A 23721-nucleotide genomic window follows, 5' to 3' on the forward strand; every position below is an offset into this window, starting at 1 on the left:
ATGGTGCTGGGATTTCTGAGGATCAAAGGCTTCCTGATGTGGCTAAGCCACCCACATTCTTACACATCTCTGTGTCCTCACAAGTGGGACCAACGTTACTCGGTGAAGATCAAGCTGAGCAGTAATCTTCCTGCTGGCTTCAGTTGCAAGTGCCCAGTGAAAAAACAAAACAACAACAAAAATGTGCCTGAAATGGTCGTACTTAATTTGTGGTTGATCTCTAATCTCTGGTTTCACTGTAAGCAGTTATTTTGAGACCTTGGTTTATAATGTATGGAACTTTTAGAGTATAAAAAACTCACAAATTCTTACAGTATTTACTTCCTTTATGGACAAATTTAAATTGGGATACTTTTCAATAAACACAGAAGGAAGAATTAATAAGGTTTATAGGTAGCTTGTACCAAATTAGTGTTTTAAGAAAAGAAGAGAAGGAACATAGGAAACGTTTTCCACACATGCTAGGGATATTACAATGATGCTTTGTTTTAGTCTTTGAGTTTTTAATCTCCTTTTAGTTGATAATATTTCGTTGTCTACTGATTTGAACCAAAAGTTACCCACATTTTTTAACTCTACTGCTATTTAAGAAATGAACTGTTTAGTATCTCACTGACTTCAAACAGTCCAAATGAATGAATTTCTACATTGTGTTCATCCTTCGGAAAACATCTAGAATGCCATTTAGCTTCTCCTTGAATGTCATTTATACATCAGAGTCTGTAGATACCCTGAACTTAACAGGGCCTTTAGGATAGCCTTGAGCAAAGACTCAGCATAGTGTGTATCATTGCAAAATTGCAAGGTGATAATGGTTTGAGACATTTTATGGCTATGCTGTGTTTGCTAGAGAAAAGGAAAGCCTTAGTCACAGATTTTTCCTCAATACATCCATTTACATGTAGGATAAAAAGTATCTTTGGAGAGTGCAAGACACCTTTTGGTCTTGCTTTGAAAATATCTTCATATATCTGACCATGTTTATGATTCTTCACTTCATATATAAGTGTCGGGTTCATGGACATTTCTTGATGACTTAGGGGTACAGATGACTCTTGGTGTGCCGTACCTTGCATCCGGTTTTGTCTTTCAGACTATAGTCCCTCTATTGTAGCATAACTACTAAAGCTTGGATAAGGTTCCATTTTGAAGAAGTCAAAATTCTGTGAAGGGGAAACAGTGATTTCACGGAAATGGCAGGGAACATCAGAGGAGCAGGCATCTCTTTCCTAAGTTGGCTTGGCAAAGTGAGGCAATATGAAATAATCACCAGTTAATTTGATATTTGGACTAAAATAGGATGTTGCTTCAATTATAATGTCATCTTGATAATTCTGACAAGAAGCAGTCAGGAAGATAGTCTTTGGTATTGATCTAGAACTGAAAACATGTTATGAGCATTCTTTTCCACCTGTCATTGAGTTGATTTTCTTTAATACAATTTTATAAGGAAGACATTAAAATACAAGACATATCTGCACAGCTTCAATAATTGGTTTTCCTTTTTTGGTGTTTGCTTCTGTAATTTCAAAGATTTTTTCCCTGAACTTCTGTGCCCTGAGTTGTTTGGAATAGTGTTGAAATTATAGGTGTCCATTAAGCATTTTTCAGCTGTCAGCACAAATGTCACCTATTGTGCTAGTAACTCATTATGAAGTGACAGAGAAAGAAACTCATTATGTGATAATAGGAAAGCACATACTTGTCAAAAACAAATAATATGTATGGAAAATCCATACAGTGGTCTATCAGACATACTTGGGTGTTGACACCTTCTTTTCCAATAGGCAAATGCTTACAGAAACTTTTAGTTCCAATTCCTAGGCACCCTGTATCATGTACTCAGAGATTTTCTTTTTGGTGTTGTTGTTGCTTACAGGTGGTATTATACCCAACTTCTAATAGCTCCAAGTCAGCGGAATTACATCGAATGATAGTTCCCAAGAACAGTCAGGACTCTGACTTAAAGATCAAATTGGCAGTGCGCATGGATAAACCACCACACATGAAGCATAGTGGGTGAGTAAAACGTTCTTCCCTGGAATCAATGTGTCACTTATGTCTGTCTGTGGGGGAAACTAGTCTATCAGACATTATCATGGAATTTTCTCAACAAACTGACATAAATAAATTATTTATATTGCAAATCTCATAGCATCTCTGTAGATAGATACATTCAGTTAATGTAACTGTGTTAGCACCAAACAGTATTTTTTATTGATTGCATTAATATCACATTGTTGTGGGGAGTCCACCAGAGATGACCACTCAGACAGTGGGTAGATATCTGAAAGTCTTTATTCCAGCTGTCGGAGACTACCCAGGACTGAAGTATAGCCATGAACATGCTTTTATGCGGTCCTTCCCCTGCAGGCTTTACAGCAGGCAAGAGAAAATGATCCACAAAGGATGAAACTCTGCTCAGCCTGATTTTACTTTAACCTGCACTAGACCAGGACTTCTAGAGTCTGACCCAGATCATTTTCCTTTAGTCATATTTAAGCACAGCACAATTTGGGGAAAAGGTACTCAGATAACAATTAACTCAGTCCCAAGTACACAGTTTCAGACATGTTTACATTGAGATTCTTTACAAAGTATGTCTGACTTCTTTCTCAAGAGTGGGTACTGTCAACTCAGAGATAGTGCTCAAGATTTAGGGTCTAGGGGGCTTGACTGGGACAAACATAACACCTGTGGGTGACAGGATTAGCCTGGCCCTAAGATAACAAAGAGGTCAGTTAGATTGTTGTAAAGCACAAGTGACATCATTCAGAAGAGTTGGTTTTACTACATCCAGTAACTAATCGAAGCAGATGCAATGACCACAACTAAGGACTGGGCTGAGCTCCTGCAGTTCAGTTGAAGAGAGAGAAGAGGGATCATTAATCAAAGAGGGAAGGGGTCAAGACCATGATGGGGAAAATTGCTTATGAACTCTGGACTGACAGTTGGGGAACCTGCATGGGTGACAGTTATGTGGCTTGATCTGTGTGTTGGGGGGGACGGGGGAGAGGACCTATCCTAGGTGCATGAACTGACTTTTTGGAGCTCGTTCCCTATGGTGGGATACCTTGCTCAGCCTTTATATGGGGGGTACCTCAGTTCTCCCTCAATTTTGGTATGCTAGACTTTGTTGACTCTCCAAAGATGGCCTTACCCCCTCTGAGGAATAGATGGGACAAGACCTTTTTTGCCTCTACACTTCTAAAGGCAAAAGCCTCATCTGCCACTGAAGCGGGAGGTCTGCACAATCAGGCATGTTAAGATAAATTAGCTGAGGCATCTTGGCCCTCGGGTCCTAGAATAGAATTGGGTAATTTTCCATATGATTCTCCATCAAGGAGATCAAATTCTAGTTAAACATGAAATGGCCTTATCGAGAATACAAGATGGAGGAATCTCTGTACTGTCTTGCCCTGTCACAACATAGGAGCTACACAGACGTATAGAAAAATTAGAAAACAGACAATCCAGGTATAGTGGTGTCTAAGGGAATAGTGGGCTCACATCTGGTGCTCAGGTCTCTAGAAATAGTTAAACTGTCATAGAATATTTGAAAGCTAAAGAGTGGATCAGATGTAACCCAGAAGGCTGTGAGCATTTTGGTGGGAGGGATGTGAGTGTTTACCCACTATTAGGAGTGAAAACTAAATGCACCCTGGAGGAGACTGCTGATGGAAACCCGGGTGGTAAAGAGCTGCTCATCTGGGGATTGCCGAGGTCTCACACAACTGTCATCACTGCAAATATTCTTCTACTCCAGTAACTGGTGAGGAGCCAGTTCAGAACCAAATCGGAACTCTTTTTGTTGTCAAGACAGAGCCTCACTATGTAGCTTTGGCTGTCCTAGAACTCACTATGTACCCTACGCTGGCCTTAAATTCACAGAGCTCTGCCTGTCTCTGCCTCCCAAGAGTTGGGATTAAACACCGGTGCCACTATGCAGGGCTCTGAACTCTTAAATAAAATGAATTTGTAAAGATTTATATTGTTCTTAGGTTAACACTTTAAGACAAATTCTAGCATTCAAATACTATTTGTTTAGAAAGAATGCAACCATTTTTATTGTACTTTTTTACATCCTTCCTCTAATGCAGAAATATTAAACTACACAAAATAAGGATGACTATGATATTTTATTGAAAGAGAAATCACTTACTTGAAAAGCCAACAAAGGCGAGAACCAAAGGTCCCCACTCTGCTCTCCAGGTCCAAACAGAAACCCAAAGAGCAAGAGTCTCCTCCCCCTTGCTCTATTTATCCCCCAAATGTTCTATGTATCTGTAAACACACCCACATGGGGAGTGGTTATCACTATGGATATGTAAAATCTCTCCCTGTACTCCTCTCCTCTCAGCCCCTCCCCCCACCTCCCCTCTGCCCATCCCCCATCCATTCCAACTCCATTTCTCTCCAGAAAAGGGCGGGCTTCCCATGTATACCAAGCATGGCAGATCAAGTTGCAGTAAGACTTGGCAAGGTGGCCCAGTATGAGAAAAGGGGTCCCAGAAGCAGGCAACAGAGTCAGAGACAGTCCCTACTCCCACTCTTAGGAGTCCCACAAGAACACCTGTTAAGAGAAGCTTTTTCTTTTGCTAGCCGCTTTGGTTTATCCCCTGCCAGTCGCCTGGGCTCTGCCGCGCCAGCCTGGTTCCAGATCCACATCAGTCCCAAATAAATACACAGGAGGCTATATTAATTATGAAGCTGTTGGCCTTGCTTGTCTCTTACTGGCTAGCTCTGCCTTAAGTAATTACCCCATAATTGTTAATCTAAGTATGTCTCTTACTGGAGAATAGTTCCAAGCTTCCTACCCCCAATGGCGTTACATGTTGACTCTCTTGTGTTTCCCATTCCCAGAATCCTCCTCGACTCCTAGTCCCTCCTATCTAGGTTTTCTATAGGCTCAACAGTACTTTATTGACAAATAACAGGACTTCCCCAACATCTCCTCTTTTCTGTTTAAACAAAAGAAAGGTCTTAATTTTAACATAGTCAAATTGTATATAACAGAACAGTTATCAAATAAGAACATAGTTACAATATTTTAGCAAGATTTAAAGAAAATATCATCTACCTCTTTCTTGTGAATCCAAAGTCCTATATGTAGCTTATCTCTTATCATAACTAAGGTAAACTATAATTATAGCTATCTGTCTTCAACTCTATCAAAGACCACAGAAGGATAATATATAAACACTAGGATTGACAGAGATATCTTACTGCCTGGACAGTCACCCGAAGTTCCTCTGTAACGTTGGGGCATCCATCTTCAGCCCATAGGCCACAATGTATCTGGAACACTTCTCAGCAAAGCAGGAAATTTCAAACTGTCCATCTGCATCAGCAGTCTGTCAGTCATTTTTCTGTGTCCTGCAGAAAGTCCCGTAGACTCTTTCATGCAGCAGGAACCCTGTAAGACTGAGTTCAGCAGTCACATCCCTATGGGCCCTGCATGCCCAGATTATACAACAATAGTCAAACAGTCTAGGCAAGAGCAGTTTCTTGCCCAAATGGCTAATCTTGCCATGTTGAAAGCAAACTCCATAACAAGTTTCTTCGATGCCCATCTTCCTCTCAGACGTAATTGGTGCTTCCAGGAGCAGACATTTCTCATTGTCAAGAAAAACCCTAAACCATTTTAAATGCCATGTTCTGAAGGTCTTTGAGAGGTTTGAAGACTGTCCATCTCAAATATATTTCTGTATATCTAGAAAACCTAACTAACCTAACTATAAATTCTGACTATTATAAGTAACTATCTATAGTCTGTACCTAACTATAAATTCTGACTATTATAAGTAACTATCTATAGTCTGTATTCAATTATGCATTACATTTTAAAAGATCAGTATAAGCACAATACTTAATCAAGAGGAGAAATATAAGCATCACAAAATTGACATTGAATTTGTATCAATAAATTAAAAACAATGCCCATACCATAATTCCCCTTTTTTACCATTAAAAGGAGATTGGCTGTGATCATTAGCCAATTATAAACAATCCCATTTAAATGAAAACAAAGATTTATAAACAAGATGGGAATTGGGACGTCGCTCATTCCAAACTGCTTCCTGCTGGAAGGGGGCGCTGTTTATACCATGGAGATCATGACAAAACTCAGAAACCTGTATAAGTCCATATTTTCGGGGTCTGTAAGACTGCATCATCTTCGCTGTTTCGATTGTTGGAACACCTGGTCCACTGCTTCCGGGGGTCTTGGTTCGTCAAACCACAAAAGCCTGGAAGGAATCCTTAGCTTTTCATTTTCTGTAGAAACATAAATAAAAACTCCTTTTCCAAGTAACATATCCTTACACTTAAATTTTGAAGTCAAGGCATTTTTAAAAGATAGAAGTTGGATTAATTCAGCAGCATTTATAATCAAGTGTACTTTAGCAGCAGTTCCTTCCTGAGCAAGCAAAAAACTGAAAAACACAATAGCGTACAGTATCCAGACTCTCTGTGTATTTTCCATCTTTACGTGGCTTATTTATTTATCTATTATTACTTTATTTCTTTCACTTTTATTTATTTTTCTCTGAGACAGGGTTTCTCTTTGGAAACCTGCCTGCCTCTGCCTCTGGAGCAATCCTACCGGCGTGCGCCACCACAACGCCGGCTTTTGTATTTATTTACCACTTTGTCGTTTCAGTTTCTCTCTCAGTCTCACATATATTTTTAAACACACTGTAAACCTTTAGAGGTTTTTCTTTATCCAAGTCTGATTTTACTGTAAATCTTTATGTTTTTCTGGCCACGTGTCTTATCTGTAAAACCATGGCTGTTTTAAACTGCCGTGGGCGTAAGCGTGATTCCAGCTTACCACCTCAGTCCATGCTGACCTCCAGCAAAAGCTGCCACTTCCAGCTGTACATACACCCCTTTCAATCGGTAGCAGAGTCTCTTAAAACAACCTCGCTGTTTTTTTTTTGCTGAGTCAGGAAGACTCCGGTAAGCGCGCCACGTGAATCTCGGCTTGTCGATAGCAAAACAGAGCACACATAAGAAAAATGCTGCTACCAAAAATCTGTGCTTCTCTCCGTTCTTCTGTTTCTAAAATTCCTTTAAAGCTTTTGTTATTTTGTGTGGAAATTCATGATCCCACTCCTGACACCATTTTGTTAAGAGAAGCTTTTTCTTTTGCTAGCCGCTTTGGTTTATCCCCTGCCAGTCGCCTGGGCTCTGCCGCGCCAGCCTGGTTCCAGATCCACATCAGTCCCAAATAAATACACAGGAGGCTATATTAATTATGAAGCTGTTGGCCTTGCTTGTCTCTTACTGGCTAGCTCTGCCTTAAGTAATTACCCCATAATTGTTAATCTAAGTATGTCTCTTACCGGAGAATAGTTCCAGGCTTCCTACCCCCAATGGCGTTACATGTTGACTCTCTTGTGTTTCCCCTTCCCAGAATCCTCCTCGACTCCTAGTCCCTCCTATCTAGGTTTTCTATAGGCTCAACAGTACTTTATTGACAAATAACAGGACTTCCCCAACAAACACCATGTTACACAACTGTCACATGGGCTTAGGTCAGTCTCGTGCAGGCTTTGTGGTTGTTGATTCAGTCTCTGTTACCCCCTATGAGCCCAGGTTAGTTGATTCTGTGAGTTTTCTTATGGTGTGCTTGACCCCTCTGACTCCTATAATCCTTCCTCTCCCTCTTCTGCAAAATTCCCCAAGTTCCACCTAATATTTGGCTGTGGGTTTCTGCATTATTTTTCTTTAGTTGCTGGATGGAGCCTCTCTGTTGACAACTGGGCTAGGTACCAGTCTATGAATATAATAGAATATCATTAGGAATCTCTGTCTGTCTCTGTTGTTCTCTCTCTCTCTCTCTCTCTCTCTCTCTCTCTCTCTCTCTCTCTCTCTCTCTCTCTCTCTCTCTCTCCCTCTCTCTGCTGTTCTCTCTCTCTCTCTCTCTGTCTGTCTCTCTTTCTCTCTCTGTCTCTTTCTGGGTTATCCTGCCTCTGGGTCCTGGCCTTCTAGGCAGTTAGCAGCAGTAGACTCCTCTAATGGGATGGGTCTGAAGCTGGACCAGTCATTGGTTGGCCACTCCCACAATTTCTGTGCCACATTTACCCCCAGCATGTGTTGTAGACAGTACAAATAGTAGGTTGAAGGTTTTATAGCTGGGTTGGTATTCAAATCCCTCCACTGGAAGTCTTGCCTGGTTACAGGACATGACCAGTTCAGGTTCTGTATCCCCCATTGCTAGGAGTCTTAGCTAGGCTCACCCTCATAGATTCCTGGGAGCTTCCATTGCATTAGGTTTCTAGCTTGTCTCCAAGATGTCCCCAATTCCAGTTGTCTCTCCCAGTATTCCCTTCCTCCATTCTCCCCTGACCTTGATCCCTCATGTTCCCAAATGTGAAGAGAAAGAATTGCTGAAGTGGCTAACTTAAGTTTAACAACAGATTTAGCAGTATAAAAACTGCATCCTCTAAGAGGGTTGGGACATTTAAACCTAATCTCCAATAGAAAGGAGAAACTAATTTCTGCTTCAAAAGATAGGTAGGACTTGTTGGTTACTTCAAGGAAAACAAAGTTGGGTGTTGGGTCAGCATTTATCCACCTGTGTATGTCTCTTAGAAAGGAAACTGGAATTCAGGAGGCTACAATGTGGTATCTTTAATCTGCTAATGTAAAGGAAATTCTAGCTGTGATTCCACTCAATACAGATAAAGATCCTGGAATTCACTACTACCTAGAGGCTTTTCATTTGCCCACCTGCCTGTCAGTTTGTGCCAGATTCCTCCTCTTCCATCCCGAAGACACAATTGAAAGCCTGTTTGAAAATCAATAAGGAACTTTGGCTTGTATATAAATAATTGTAGTAGTAAGTGGTAAATGCATTAAGTAAGGAACAGGAACATGATGGAAATCATACCCAATTTTAGCTGGGGCTAGTTAGTTAAAGTCACACACTACCACTGATGTCTGAAGTCAAGGAAAATTCAGTATGTGGCCAGTGGGAAAGAAGGGCATTCCTGTCATGTGACAAGCATTCGCAAAAGACGGGCATTCCGAGGGGGCTTTCCCTAGTGGTGACAAGTTCACCGCAGTTTACTGGAAGAGCTTTGAGACTTCGACATTAGCAGAGTTTCAAGTAAGACATAAAATATACTGCATTTTCCAGGAGCTAGGACATGTCTCTATTTTTTGCTCTGTATCTCTGTCTCTTCATGGATGCTATAATAAGAAATGAGTGGCCAGGAGGAGATTGGATAGTCCAGGAGGCCCCAGATTGTGCCAGGAACAAAGCTTCAACATGAAGTAAGACATGAGTAAATTCTGCAGCCCTGAACACCGGTGGGAAGAAACTCCTGCTCTGACCTAACAACTTGCAGCATAGATTTAGTCAAAGCAGGTGGATCTGTCTAACTGCTTTACAAGGGATGTAAGGATTAGTGTTATCTTTCCTTTGTATCAAATGAGAATTTGCATTTTATTACATTTATTTGACTAAATCAAGATTTATATAATGGTTATGTACTTAGCTTCTTCCCCAAGCTGGAATTGATGGGAGAATAAAGAGGATAATATCATAGTCTATCAGTTTAATTCATAAAGCCCAAGGAATCACCAAAGGAAGCAAGATGCCCTGGTCATGGGAATTGGTGCCTCCCATTAGTGAGGAGGTACTAGGGTCATTTCTGGACACTCAGATATCTCTGTAGTTCATAGCATGCAAAACTGTTGAATTCTAGAAATGAAAATATTTAGGCTGTTCATATACCACAGGTAAGAACTGTGTACCAGCCAGGCAGTGTAGCACACATCTTTAATCCCAACAGACATCCATTACGGCTCTTCAGTGTCTGTTTGCTAAAGATTTAAATATTCCAAATATCTGCCCTGCATCTAGCTATATACATGAAAATCTGATTTCGCCCAAACCTTAACTATAGTCATTATCTTCTGAGGTCCTTTCTAAATGGATTTTAGTCCACTCAATTACATTTGAAAAAGAAATTGGGAACCTAACCCTTTACCTCCCAGCTTCTATCAGACACACAGCATTTGTGTGGGACTGAATTATGTTCTATCAATAATATATCCTAAAACAAATAACAGATGAGTAATGAATAATACAACTAAAATATAAGCCAACCTTAATAGAGAAATTAACTCATCTTCAAAATACGGCACACTTGCTGATGTTAGTTGAGTGAATGAAACGGTAACTGGAGAATTTTAGACTTCCTTTCCCAGAGCATGTCATATTTTGACATTGATTCTGATGTGTTGATCCTGTGAACCTATTCTGCTTTTCTCTGAGGACTCAACATGCGTTCTGTTTCATTTATCCCCTTTAGAAGGGCCACGGATTAACCCCAATTAGAGTGGGTTTGTGTTCATTTACATAAGTGCACATGCCTGTGCATGTACATGTGGAGGCCAGAAGTCAAGTCAAGAGTATTTTTCTCTGCATTCCACTTTATGTATTTTTAAGACAAGGTCTCTCACTGAACCTAGACAAGCTGGCCATTGAACTCTGGGGATGTCTACACCCTCCCCTGACATTATGGTTACAAGTCCACCATCACAAGAAGTTTGCTCACCTAACCATCTCTCTAGCATCCTAGTTAGATATTGTCAGCAGTGTTTACTCTATATTGTATGTGTATTCCTAACTATATTGTAAAATTTTTAGTCTTGTTTGAATCTCCCTACGATATGCAGTCAAGGGTATATATAAATATGAATACTGGAAATGAAAATGAGATTTGCATACTCCATAGACTTTTTCGGGGAAAGTTATAAATAGTAAGTGGTGTTTGGTTTTCAAATGTTGTATTAAAACTATGTGGGTGTTTTATAAAATAAAATATATCTAATCCAAAGATACTGCTTCTAATGGCTAAACACTCTATAACTAAACATTATTGTCTTTTTAAAACAAGACTATTTGCAAATGAAAATACATGTTTTAATTTGCAGAAAATAAGCCTAATTGTGACACCATTCCTTTAAAACCACATTGGATATTACCACAAAAATTATTAGAAAAATGCTGCATTCATTTATTCTTTGGAACTATTTTCTAGGCTCTAGAAATTACTCTAAGACAAACCATTGAATGAATTATCAGCTAGATTTTCAATGATTAACATTCACTCTGGCTTCCTTGATTTTGTACATTGCTGGAGAAGCTGAGTGTTCTGGAACAAATGGATGGTACTTTAGCATAGCCTAGTGGCTAAGCAGCAGTATTAACTGGAAACTCAAAAATACTATCCTGGTTTATGTACAGTGTTTTACTGGTTTTCAGGTTCTTTTCTTTAAAATCTCAGCCATATGTTCTAGAGTTTCTCTCTGTTTAGATCATAATTGATTTCTTATGTATTTGTTGAATATATAGACAGTTTGTAATATTTTGAAATTGTCACAAACAGTATTGTTCACTTTCATTTACATCATGAATCTGTACCTGACACTGTGCTTATTTCTAGCCATAGCTCAGCTTCCAACAGAAAAGCAGGAGAAAAGCCTTTCCTGTTCCAACCTCATGTCTACCAGGACTCCAGCCTGCCCAGCACCCCATGCTTGCCCCGAGGAAGAGCAGTTAGGCCCTCAGACCAGGACATCACACTCTCAGTTCACATTTAACATGCCAGCATCACATTTGCTCACAATGAAATGGATGCCCTCTGGTAAAGTTGTGTTACCTGTTTCTGACTTCGATATAAGACCTTCACCTGGTTAGCAGACAGCAGCAAGATGTCTATGTTTGCTTAGTGGGTCCAGACCTTTCAGAAGGCATTAGTCTTCTGTCTGTTATTTGCCAGAGGAAATTGATTTCTTGTTATAAACCTACTTGTAGTACAGATTTTTCTATAAGTCTCTTTATAGCATAACTATATTTGCCTTACCTTCACCTAAATTTTACAGCTCTATTTGCCTTCCCAGGTCAAATATCTTAGTCTGGATTATTCTGACCCATGCATATCTTACTGCTTGCTATACCTCTGGAACTTCCAGCCAAGTTTTTGCTAGGATTTCAAGCATAGATTAACTTCCTTGTCCATATGTAGTCCTATAAGAGACGTGTGTGCCATCACATTTAGTATGATAAAGGGGGTATGCCAAAGGCCAATTTCTTTTTCCATATACCTTCATATTCATAGCATCTTCTACATACAAAATCATTAAGGACTGTATTTTCACTTTTTAGGACTTAGTAACAAATATGTGGTAATGGTAGAAACCTTCCAGTGGTCACTTAGGCAATCATTGAGCCAAATGTTTTAGTCTTTTGGGCTCTCCTGGTTTCTCCTAACAAAGTGTTTACTCTTAGACCCAAAGTTCATCTTTTCAGTATTTTATTTAAGGTTCTTTCTCAGCAGAAGAACACCTTGACATATATTACATTCTGTTTTATGCATCAAATAAGTATCCACTTCTCAGACACCCTTTTTATAGATATATGGACATATTAGCTGCTTCTCGGGAAAGAAAATTAAATTAGAATATGATCTCATAGTTTTTCTTTAATTTCTTTTATAAGGAACTGTAAGAGAAGCCTTTTTCTTTGAGAGAAGCCTTCCTGCCAGCCTGGTTCTAGAGCCGCATCAGTCCCAAATAAACACACAGGAGGCTATATTAATTATGAAGCTGTTGACCTTGCTTGTATTTTACTGGCTAGCTCTAACTTAAGTAATTACCCCATAATTGTTAATCTAAGTATGTCTCTTACAGGAGAAATTTCCGGGCTTCCTACCCCATGGCATTACATCTCGACTCTCTGTGTTTCTCCTTCCCAGAGTCCTCCTGGACTCCTAGTCCCACCTATCTATACTCCTATTGGCCAGCAGTGCTTTATTGACATATACACAGGACTTCCCCACATCTCCTCTATTCTGTCTAAACAAAAAGAAAGGTCTTAACTTTAACATAGTCAAATTGTATATAACAGAGCAGTTATCAAGTAAGAACATAGTTACAATATTTTAGCAAGATTTAAAGAAAATATCATCCATCCCATCCTTGTGAGTCCAAAGTTCTATATGTAGCTTATCTTTTATCATAACTAAGGAAAACTATAATTATAACTATCTATCTTCAACTCTGTCAAAGACCGCAGAAGGATAATATATAAACACTAGAAATGACAGAGACATCTTGCCACCTAGACAGTCACCCAAAGTTCCTCTGTAACATTGGGGCATCCATCTTCAGCCCATAGGCCACAGTGTGTCTGGAACAAGGCACTTATATATTGTTACAGGTCACTTTAATGTGATATTTTTTAAGTGACTTTATTTAGGAATGCTATGCATTAAATTTTATAAGCAGCTAATGAGCAGATTTATAGTGAAATTGCTTTCATTTTTGTTTGTTTGGTTTTTGGTTTTGGAGACAGTGTTTCCCTGGGTAGCTCTGGCTGTCCTGAAACTCACTTTGTAGGCAAGGCTGGCCTTAAACTCACAGAGATCTGCCTGCCTCTGTGGAGTGCTCAAATTAAAGGTGTGTGCCACCATACCCAACTGCTTTCATTTTCTAAATTGAAGTCTTATTATAAAAAAAAATTGTGGTGTACAGCGACATGGTATCTGGAATTTTGGAAGTATTAATAATTGTCAATAAAATAAAAGTCTTGTGTTTAATGCCAAAACATTGTGGGAGAGGTAGAAAGCCGTTAGACTTTAAAGATTTGTATTTTGTCAGGCAGAAGGATGACAATATAATTATACTTAGGTAGAGTCCAAACTAGGTTCAGATCCAAGACACTTGGGGTTCATATATCGATTCTGTCACTAACTTGGGTAAGCTTGTACATCAGTTCTTGGCTTTAGTTTCATTGTTTTCAGATGTCGACAGTGGACTAGAAAAGTTGAAAGACTTCTTGGGCCCAGAGATTTATGATGCAGGAGGTCCTTTCTTTGTCCCTTATAAGCACATGCTCCACTTATCCCATAGCTGTGGAATATACAGGGGATTCAGAGGACTCTGGCGAAGTGAGTCAGTGAGGTACCTTGGGAAAAGAGGAGCAGTTTGGGAATTTGAGTCTTTGTAAGATAAAGATGGGAAGCTTGAAGATTAACTTCCATAAGGCTATGAAAGGTTTTTATTATAAAAGATTTACTTTGAAAACACATGCTATGCAATTGACTATACTCTTGGCATTAAGAATAGATACTTATGAAGTTTAGCAAGATAATTACACTGAGCATAACAGAAAAATCAAACAAAATTTAGTGAAATTTTCTCTTCTTGCCTTTGTAGATTTTCTGTGATATGTCCACAGTATTTCTGTGATGTAGTGAAAGAATATAGTTATCAAGCTAAAAAATTATTTTTTCTTTTAATCAAAGTCTTTAAAGCAGTTTATTAAAAATCCGAGAAGTCTTTTTGAGTATATTCTTGGATGTAAGCCTAGAGTATCTAGACATTTAATGTTTAAGAGGGTTTGGGGGCCCAGGAACATGATCTTACAATTAGCCTAGGGACCCTGGAAAATTTATAAACCTCTCCGAACTCAGCTTTCTCAAAAGCAAAAATGAAATGGTGAGAGAAGTGGCCTCATGAAGGACAAGCAGTAAAGTATGAAATGCGCTAGGGACGTGCGGGGCGAGCCGAATACCGCAACTGTTGCTACACCCTGGATACGGAGCTTATATATACAAGCAAAAGAAAGGGGGAAACATTAAATTTTAACGTGTGAAATGGAACAGAGCCATTTGGTAAGTCCCACCCCCACATCCCCCACACTCCCACAGACCCCCAGTACACACATGCCCCCACATCCCCCACAGCCCCACACCCCCCCATACACACACACCCCCTTCCGTCTCTGACCCCTTTCTCCCTTAATCCCTCTTGAGCATGATGGCTGTAATCTGGAAGGCCTGGGGTACCAGCTACCAGATCTCTAGTCATACCCTCTTTCTTTCTTTTTTTAAATCTTTTAAACAACATCCTGGTTTTGCTAACTCATCTTCACGCACCTTCCAAATAGGAAATTTATTTTCCCCCCAACCTGCCCCACCCCACTCTTTTAAAATCCTACCTACATTCACTCGCTCATTCATTTAAATGAACAAAATTTTTGTGTTAATCAAATACAATTTTAAAATGTACATACACTATTAACTGACTGTCATGGTAATTCACATATGTTTTAATTTCCATATAATTTTTGTGATACGAACATTTAAATTCTCAGCCATTTTTACAATTACACTATTAGCTCTAAATAGGAATTTTTACAATTTTAAAATATATCCAGTTGTATGATCCTCACTAACTTTTCATGCATGGTATGTTAATTTTTAACTTCATCTCCAATATTTTTTTTTATTTTTATCCTGTAGTTTTATAAAGTTCTTCATTTAAGAAGGCGTCCATAAGCCAGAACAGCTTACTCAATACTTAATGGCTAACTGGCTTTCATTTTGTTGTTACCATGGCACCCAAGACATTCATGTAATTGAATATTCTAATTTTATAATGTAAATATTTAATGAAAATAGTCATTGGGAGCGACTAATGCTGCTGTGATTAGATCTCCAAAGCCCTTTGCCATCGCTGGTGCCACAGTGCTGACCCTTATTTATTTGCCCTGTCTTCCATGAGGTCCCTAAAGAAACCATGTCTACAGAGGCCTGCCCTGTTGCCTCCCCACTACTGTGTGTCCCCTTTCTCCCAGCCTGCTCTCCTTGAACTGGCTTTGTTGGTTTTCTCAAAGCTTGTGTCATTGTCTGCTGTTAAAGTCCTAGGCTCTTATTCATGGAGGATGTGTCCTCCATGGCATGATTTGCTACTGACTCCGAACTATTCTCCATATGTTATTTCCAGAGGGTAGGAACCCTGTCCTGCAGCTGGGCTTATTAAATACAGCCTTCAGATCATTGCCTAGCAGTTAACAGATGTTGGGTAAGCTGTTCTGGCTTCATTTTTGAATGTTCCCCCAAAGGCTGGTACAGTAAAGTCTTTGTGCCAATGTAGCAGGAGTCACAAGTGAGGCTTTGGAGCAGTGCTTGGATAGTGGGGGCTCTGTTTTCATCAAAATATTAATATGCTGTTGGGCTCATTAGAATGGCCCATGCTAGAATCTGTAGGAATAGGGCTGACTTAGGAGAAGTAGTCTCTGGAGATTTGTTCCCTAGGGTCTGTCTTGTCCTCAGCTGCATTCTTGCTCTCCTGCTCTCTTTGCTTCCTGACTTCCTAGAGGTGATCAGATTTGATGTACCATGCACTCCCAATAATGGCATTCTGTCTATCATATGACCAAAAACCATGCAGCCAGGTAACTATGGACTTAAGCCATGAACTAAAATATGCCTCTGTTCCTTTAAGTTGATCAGATCAGGTATTTTGTTACAATGATGGAAAGCTCATTCACAGCCAGATGGTGGTGGCATACTACTTTAATCCCAGCACTTGGAAGGCAGAGACAGTTGTATTTCTGTGAGTTCAATGCTAGCCTCGTCTACAAAGTGAGTTCCAGGATAGGCTCAAAAGCTACAGAGAACCCCTGTCTTGAAAATTCCCCCACAAAAAGAGAAGAAAGCTAATTAACACATGAATTGCTTTTCTCTGCTAAAGAAAGAAGACATTACAGAAATTATTTTCATACTGCTTTTATGTTCAAACTAAAAAGATAGATTGGCTGTTCAGATATAAACTCCAAATTTTAGTGCTATCTGATAGGTACCACCACAATATAATTTTTGTTATTTCTCTAAAGATAATTTTGCTACAGAAGAATGATGGGACAATTCTTTATTCCATATATTTTATATTCCTATACATCTAAATAATATGTTATAAGACTACATATTTTTTTCCAACTCTAAGGCAGTATTTTTCTACAATACTTACTTTTTTTTTTCTTTTGGTTTTTCGATACAGGGTTTCTCTGATTGTCTTGGAGGCTGTCCTGGAACTCGCTTTGTAGACCAGGATGGCGTCGAACTCACAGAGATCCACCTGCCTCTGCCTCCAGAGCACTGTGATTAAAGGCGTGCACCACCAACGCCCGGCCAATACTTAATTATTAAGTATGTTTAAAACTTCTTGCCAACCTCTGATAAAAATACTAAGTTTATAACATCTACTATCTTGCAACATTTATATCTGGGTCATTCCTGGAATATAGTCTTCAACTATAAAGTTTTAGCAACATTTCCTATGGGCTAGAATATATACTAATTTAATATTTTGATTTGCAAAAAAAATAATGTACAACAATTGCTCATCAGTTATTCAAGGCAGAAACAGAGATATTCTAGCACTGAGATTTTTTCCATATTATTTTCATGAGGTCAATAAAAGTCTTTTGCTTACTTTCTACTACTATGACCCTCAAATTCATGAAATAGTCATACTTTATTTCAGGCTTTTCTGTCAAGTTTGTTCTCTGTACTTATATAGACTTAAAAAAATGCTTCATGAAAATACTTCCCCCGAAACAAGCCACAAGAAAGAGGTAAACTAATAAATTGAGTCGCACCATAACTGCCAGCCAGAGACAGAGGAATCCCGGATCTTCACAAGGAGTGGATGAATGCAGGAGGCACCAGAGAAGGTTGGTCAGCCTCAGGGCTTGCAGGGATTGTAGAGAATATGAGCTTTGGCAGGACCCATGAGGAAGTAGTTATATACACTAGGAGACAGAAGAAGCATGACCACAGCAAAGACAAGAGGGGAAAGAAATGAATCTACACATTCTGTACCTGCCCTTATTTCTATCAAAGGGGGAAGAAAATAGATTAGAAAGAATACATCTTTGTAAATGTAAACATGGGTACTTTAAGGCAATTTGGCAGCATATCTCTTTAGCTGAATAATAGGCTTCCTTTTAGGGCCACTGATCTCACCAGCCATAAGCTCTTGAGGAGGTTTATGTTACAAGGCGTGACTTCCCTCTTTGGAGTGGACCTCAAATCCTATCCGAAAGGAAGTGTTTTCCCCCGTAACAGTTGTACCACTACTGCGCTTGTGCTCACACATACAAAGATATGAAAAAAAAAGATAGGGACTTACTGGGGAGAAGTGTTTCAGCAGAACAGGGATGGAGGATATTGGTGGTGAAAACAACTAAAAACTACTGTATAAATATAAGAACTGATAAACAATATCTTTAAGACCAAAAAAAAGGTGGGTGGTTTCTAAAGAATGGCACAGAAAGTTGACCTCTAGTTTCATACACATTGAATACCTACTACACTCAAATAAAAGTCATTGTCATAACATTTTTTAAAAAAGGAAGATTTGACAGAGGTTGAAAGGGAAGAAAGTGGATGTCAGGAGAACTTATTAGAAACCCAGGGTAAGTCTGAAATAGCAAGCATATTAAAAAGCATTTGTTTTTAGAAGTAATCACCGTTGTATATTTGGCTCTGCCACTGTCTCTGTAAACAATAGCTTACAGCCATAAGGATCATAGGGGATACTTTCTACTCTTCTCTAGTGATAGTAACTCCGGTTTAGCTGAATTGGAAACTTGTGATAGAGTATGATGTGTCCACATCTTCCTGTAGATTATATTTGAAACACCTGAAAATTGTGTTGTAAGTGAATAAGACGGGGAATGTTAGAGAAGTGAATTTATTTAAAAAGAAAAATCACTTCAGTCTTAGTGTCATCTGACACCAGAGTTGATGGCATGAATAGAGACAGCAAATGTTTCCTAAGTATTAAAATCTCTAGGGGGCCAGTGAGATGGCTCAGTGGATAAAGGTGCTTCTGCAAGTCTAGAAACTTATAGTCCTCAAAACCAACTTCATATAGTTCTCCTCTGGCCAGCATATATATACCCTCACTCCCTCCCAACATGCACAAGCACACATGCATGTATGCACACACACGCAAGGAAAAGATAATAAATTCCCAGCTCCCATATGGCAGCGCACAACTCTCTATAACTCCTGTTCCAAGGAATCCAACACCCTCATACAACCATACATGCATGTTGTTGGAGTTTCCTGTCCTGCCTGGTCCCACAGTCATCTTTCAGCCCCAAATAAACACACAAAGACTTACATTATTTATTAAACTGTTGGCTGATGGCTAGGGCTTATTGCCTAGGTATGTCTTAATTATTAAACCATGACTACTAATCTATGTATTTCTACATGCCCTTATCTTACCAGAAAACTGGTACATCCTGTCTTCCTGGTCTCTACATGGCATCTCTCCTTGGCACCTCTCTGCCTACTTTTCCAGAATTCTCCTCATCTCCTAATCCCACCTATCTTCCTGCCTCTATTAGCCAAACAGTGTTTTATTTATCAACCAATAAGAGAAACATTTATACAGAAGGACATCCCCCCATCACATGTAGACAAAATGAAGCACATAAACATAAATCAATAAATTAAACCATACTGAATTGTTGAAGCAAAAAATAAAACTGTCTAGTGTAGTACTAAATGTACATATAGGACATTTAAAAATAAAAATTACACATATATAATTAAATAAAATTTTAAATTTCTGGGAGCTGGGAAGATGGCTCAATGCTGTAGAAGCATGAAGAGTTAAGTTCAGATCCCAAACATTTACATTTAAAAGGCAGGCAGGCTAGCTATTATGCACCTGGTATCCTAGCACTAGGAAGAGAAAGATGCTTGGAGTCCCTTCTCCAGTTATCATAGGCAACTTGATAAGCCCCATATTAAATAAGAGACCCTATCTCCAAAAACAAAGTTGAGCACTACTGTGGAGGACATCCAGGATCACCATACACAATAGGAGATAGATAGATAGATAGATAGATAGATAGATAGATAGATAGATAGATAGATAGATAGATAGATGGACTGGCAGACAGATAGATAGATATAGATGGATAGCACATAACAATTATCCTAAGCTTGTTTATATCCTTAAGGGTGTGACATTGGTAAGCATTGTATTAATCAGTGCTTCAGTTAATTGGAAGTACAAATGCTCAGTTTGTTTTAAAAGCAATCAATTTACCACTTTTTGAAAAGCAAATGTCTTTTTAGTGCTTTTACCTTTTTTATATAACATACCTAAACTTTTAAAACTTTCTTTACACTGCATTGGCTCACCCAGGTCCAGATAGAAGGTGATGGTCTCCTCCTCCTCCTCCCCTCTTCCTTTTCCTTTTCATCCGATGATTCATGAAAAGCTGCAAAGGTTATCTTCTAAACTCGAATCTATCACTGGTATCAACAGCCAAGGAATCATCTGCCTAGGTAGTCTTAAAGATAAAGACAGCTACAGTTTTGCTTTGACTATTTCAAAGATTTGGATGTCTGTTCACTTTTAACAGACTGCAATCCTTAGAGACCTCTGGTGGAAAGCATAGCCATTCAGCATTTGACTGGCAGAGCAGAACAGAGACAGGCAACACAATTAACATAATTTGTATGCACTGTGAAGGAAGAGAAGACCATTTCTCCCTGTGCTGTGAAATCAGGACCTCTGCGTATTCCACCCAGTGCTCTTGTTCTTTAAAGAATGATAGATCCCACCCAAAACACAAAGGCTACCAAGAGTGAACTTGGTAGCTCTAGATTAGCTATACTTTAAAACTAATGGAAATAAGCTGCCTACTTGCAAGTCCTGCTTCTTTGAGATATCATAATGCATTGTGTGGAGTACTAAGGATACTAACCTTAAAGTCTGACAAATAGTCTAATGCAGTTTGGTCTAATTTATTACCCATAATACATTATAAAAATGACAAGAGGATGCCATTTGTATTAAGCTCAGGTCTGTTTATTGGTATGTGGGTCCTACTGTCATGAACTTTTGAATGTTCTACCTTTTGCTTTTCTGTTTGTAGTGAAAGGATTTTCTTTTCTTTTCCTTTTTTTTTTTTTTTTTTTTTTTGGTTTTTAGAGACAGGGTTTCTCTGTATTGTTTTGGAGGCTGTCCTGAAACTGGCTCTGTAGACCAGGCTGGCCTCGAACTCACAGAGATCCGCCTGCCTTTTCCTCCCGAGTGCTGGGATTAAAGGTGTGCACCATCAACGCCGGGCTAGGATTTTCTTTTAGTCAAAACTATTAACATTAGCCAAAATGGTCAGCTTGTATATCCTAAGATGTTTTATTTACTCAGTGATGTTTCTCCCTCTCACTTAACCAGGTTAGTCTAATGCCAGGTAACCTATTTTCTTGCATTAGCACATAAATGCCAAGCAAGATGGTTTGTTTCTTTACAGTTAATCTAATCTTCCTTTTGGGTAGGGTCTCAGCTAACTGGAATGTATTTCCTACCTCCCTCCCTCTGGTTCTGAGAGAGCTGCTGGGTCTATTTTACAGTCTAGCAATTTAAGGCTCTGGCCCTCCTTGTACCTCCAAAAGTCTCTTATTCTTCGTTATAGTACAAAATTTGAACTCAGACATGGGACAGAAACTCCCTACCCTAGATGCTATCCTTGACTCTGGAAGCCAGTCTTTTCTACCTCATTTCTGTTTCTGCATATCCATAGGCACCAAAAAAATAGCTATCCTATCTTTTTGTAGCTGTTGGGACCTTCTGTATCTCCCATGTCTGGTTGAGTCAACCATCGCTGCTCTGGGCTATACCAAAGATGACAGTGAATGCACAAAGTTGTTTCTCTTTTAAATGGTGTGTTGATTGCATAGTGAGCCAAATAATCCCCCCCCATGTGTGCTACCTGCTCCCCATCAGAGTAATCCCCTCTGATATTGGTCTTCAGCATATGTTTTATTGTGACCCTTGCATGAATATCAAATCTGACTTTTATATTTCTGCTGCTCTGAGTTCTCTTCTTCACTGTGACAACGTACAGGGAGTTCTCATCCTGGTTGCCCCTGCCAACATCTCAGACATATGATGGAGCCCAGACCAAATAAACAGAGTCAGTGACATAGGCTGTAGCCGACCATAGTCCATAATGGGGTCCTGCCAAGCCCAGATCTGTAGAACTGCTCAGTCAACTGCAGACTTGTAAGAAAGATTGCATGATTTTTTTTTTCAAATCACTGAAGTTTTGGCTGACATATATATGAAAGCCTAACATTTTTCCATTCTTTTTGTTCATCAGATTTCTTTTAGCCATTATTCTTGGCGTATGGCATATGCCACAGTGATTAATACATTCAAAATGTATATCACCTTTCTTATAATATGCATGTATATTGTAATTTGTTCATTTCACCAAAAAGGTCTTTAGAACATTTTCAGGATTTATCTGTCACAGATAATGCCATTAACATTCTGTGCATGTTTCCAGATACATTTGTGTATAGCTGCTTTAAGTGTGTTCCTAGGAGGAAAAAGGCTAAGCATGGGGAAATGTGAATGCTTACTTTTATAATATAGTGCTATAGGTTTTCAATATTTACCAATACCCATTTCCTCTAGTGACATACTTTTGTCCTTCCCTTTTTGGACTTTTGCAATATATTATTTTCATTCATACTTAAATTTTCACTTGTTGATATCTTATATTTATAGAGCTGTTGAAGGTAGGATCCAGAGAAACAAAGGGTAAAGTATTTTTTTATTGAAAGTCACACAATGGTGAAAGTGGAGGGTAAAAAATTATGATCTAGTAATAATAAACTGTCAGGGAGACTTCACAAAGTTTCTCTGTTCAAATTCATCTGTGTCTTGGGAGATAAGGAGATCTGTTCACTCCAGGTATAGGATGTGTATCTCTGTGTTAAAGTTTTATGATATTCTCCAGTAGGAGTTCAGATAATTATTCCATGGCTAAGTTCATAGATGTGGAAAGCAGGTACAAATGACCTCCCCTCTTCTGTGGTTTCCTCTAATGCCATGGTGTCATACTTTGATGTGTTATCTGGGATTCTGTCTGAGACAGTTTTCATACTGTCTCCTGAAGTCGGGAATTTTGCCCCTTATAGTATCACTCTGTTCACAAACAGTAGTAGATGCAAATTATTGATGGGTAATTGGTTTATTTTTATCTACTTTCAAACTAAAGAGATAATATAAAAATGTGTTGATAGTCTCCATTTCATGTTTCTTTGGGCACCCAAAATCTGTGGTTACAGATCCCTAAACACTTTCTGTGATGGAATTGCAGTTATCAGTGCGCTGTCTCAGGTCTAGACAGTGGTAGCTTCTGGTGGACTAAGCAAACACTGAATATATGCTCTGGATATTTATTTTGAGACCACATAGTTTATCACTGCCTATTAAGTTAAACAAACATGTGACATATGTAAGAAATGCGAAAAGCTAAGGACAGAAAGATGGTCAAAGCTGAGTGATCAGATATGTTCCTTGATATAAACAATGAAGACAAATGTAGAAGAGCTCCCTGGGGAAAAAAATTGAGAGTACATGAAACAAACAAAACTCTGAAATCTATCAGACAGCCTCAGTAAAGCAGAGGGGATGTTGAGGGTGAGAAAACTTCAAAGTATATGGATAAAGTTATCACAGCCAAAGGTAACTCCATTCTCAATGGGCAGGATGTGCCCGTTTCTTCTAAGAGACACAAACTGTCATATGTTTAGCTTTTGATTGGCTTTAAGTAAGATTGTTACAGATGTAGCATAGACATTTTCAAAATTTACCCTGAGTTAGAAACAAATATGTGTTATTCCCTCAAGAATTTAGCCATCAGCTTACTAACATATCTGGAAGAAACAGTTAGTTGCGTTTGTATTGCATACATGAATAATAAATTGTGTTGAGACAAAAATAAAAACGTCTAGAAGGGTGGTGTAATACCATAGCAGTGCAGGTTTATTACTGTCCCTGGCTGGGTGACCCTGTGCCTCCTAGGACTCCCAA

The 23721-nt window shown here is 39.0% G+C and overlaps 1 protein-coding gene across 18 annotated transcripts in view; it reads left to right on the forward strand.

Moving 5' to 3' along the window:
* Cadps2 (calcium dependent secretion activator 2) overlaps positions 1–23721 on the forward strand; it is a 519904-nt gene that overhangs the window by 293327 nt on the left and 202856 nt on the right. For all 18 annotated transcript variants that reach the window (XM_040728765.1, XM_040728767.1, XM_040728757.1 and 15 more), the window contains exon 8: positions 1880–2019. In XM_040728765.1, coding sequence (XP_040584699.1) covers positions 1880–2019 — 140 coding nt within the window. The remainder of the gene's footprint in view (positions 1–1879; positions 2020–23721) is intronic.

This window comes from Mesocricetus auratus, unplaced genomic scaffold (genome assembly GCF_017639785.1).
Source record: "Mesocricetus auratus isolate SY011 unplaced genomic scaffold, BCM_Maur_2.0 Super-Scaffold_100019, whole genome shotgun sequence".
NCBI classification, from domain to species: Eukaryota; Metazoa; Chordata; class Mammalia; order Rodentia; family Cricetidae; genus Mesocricetus; species Mesocricetus auratus.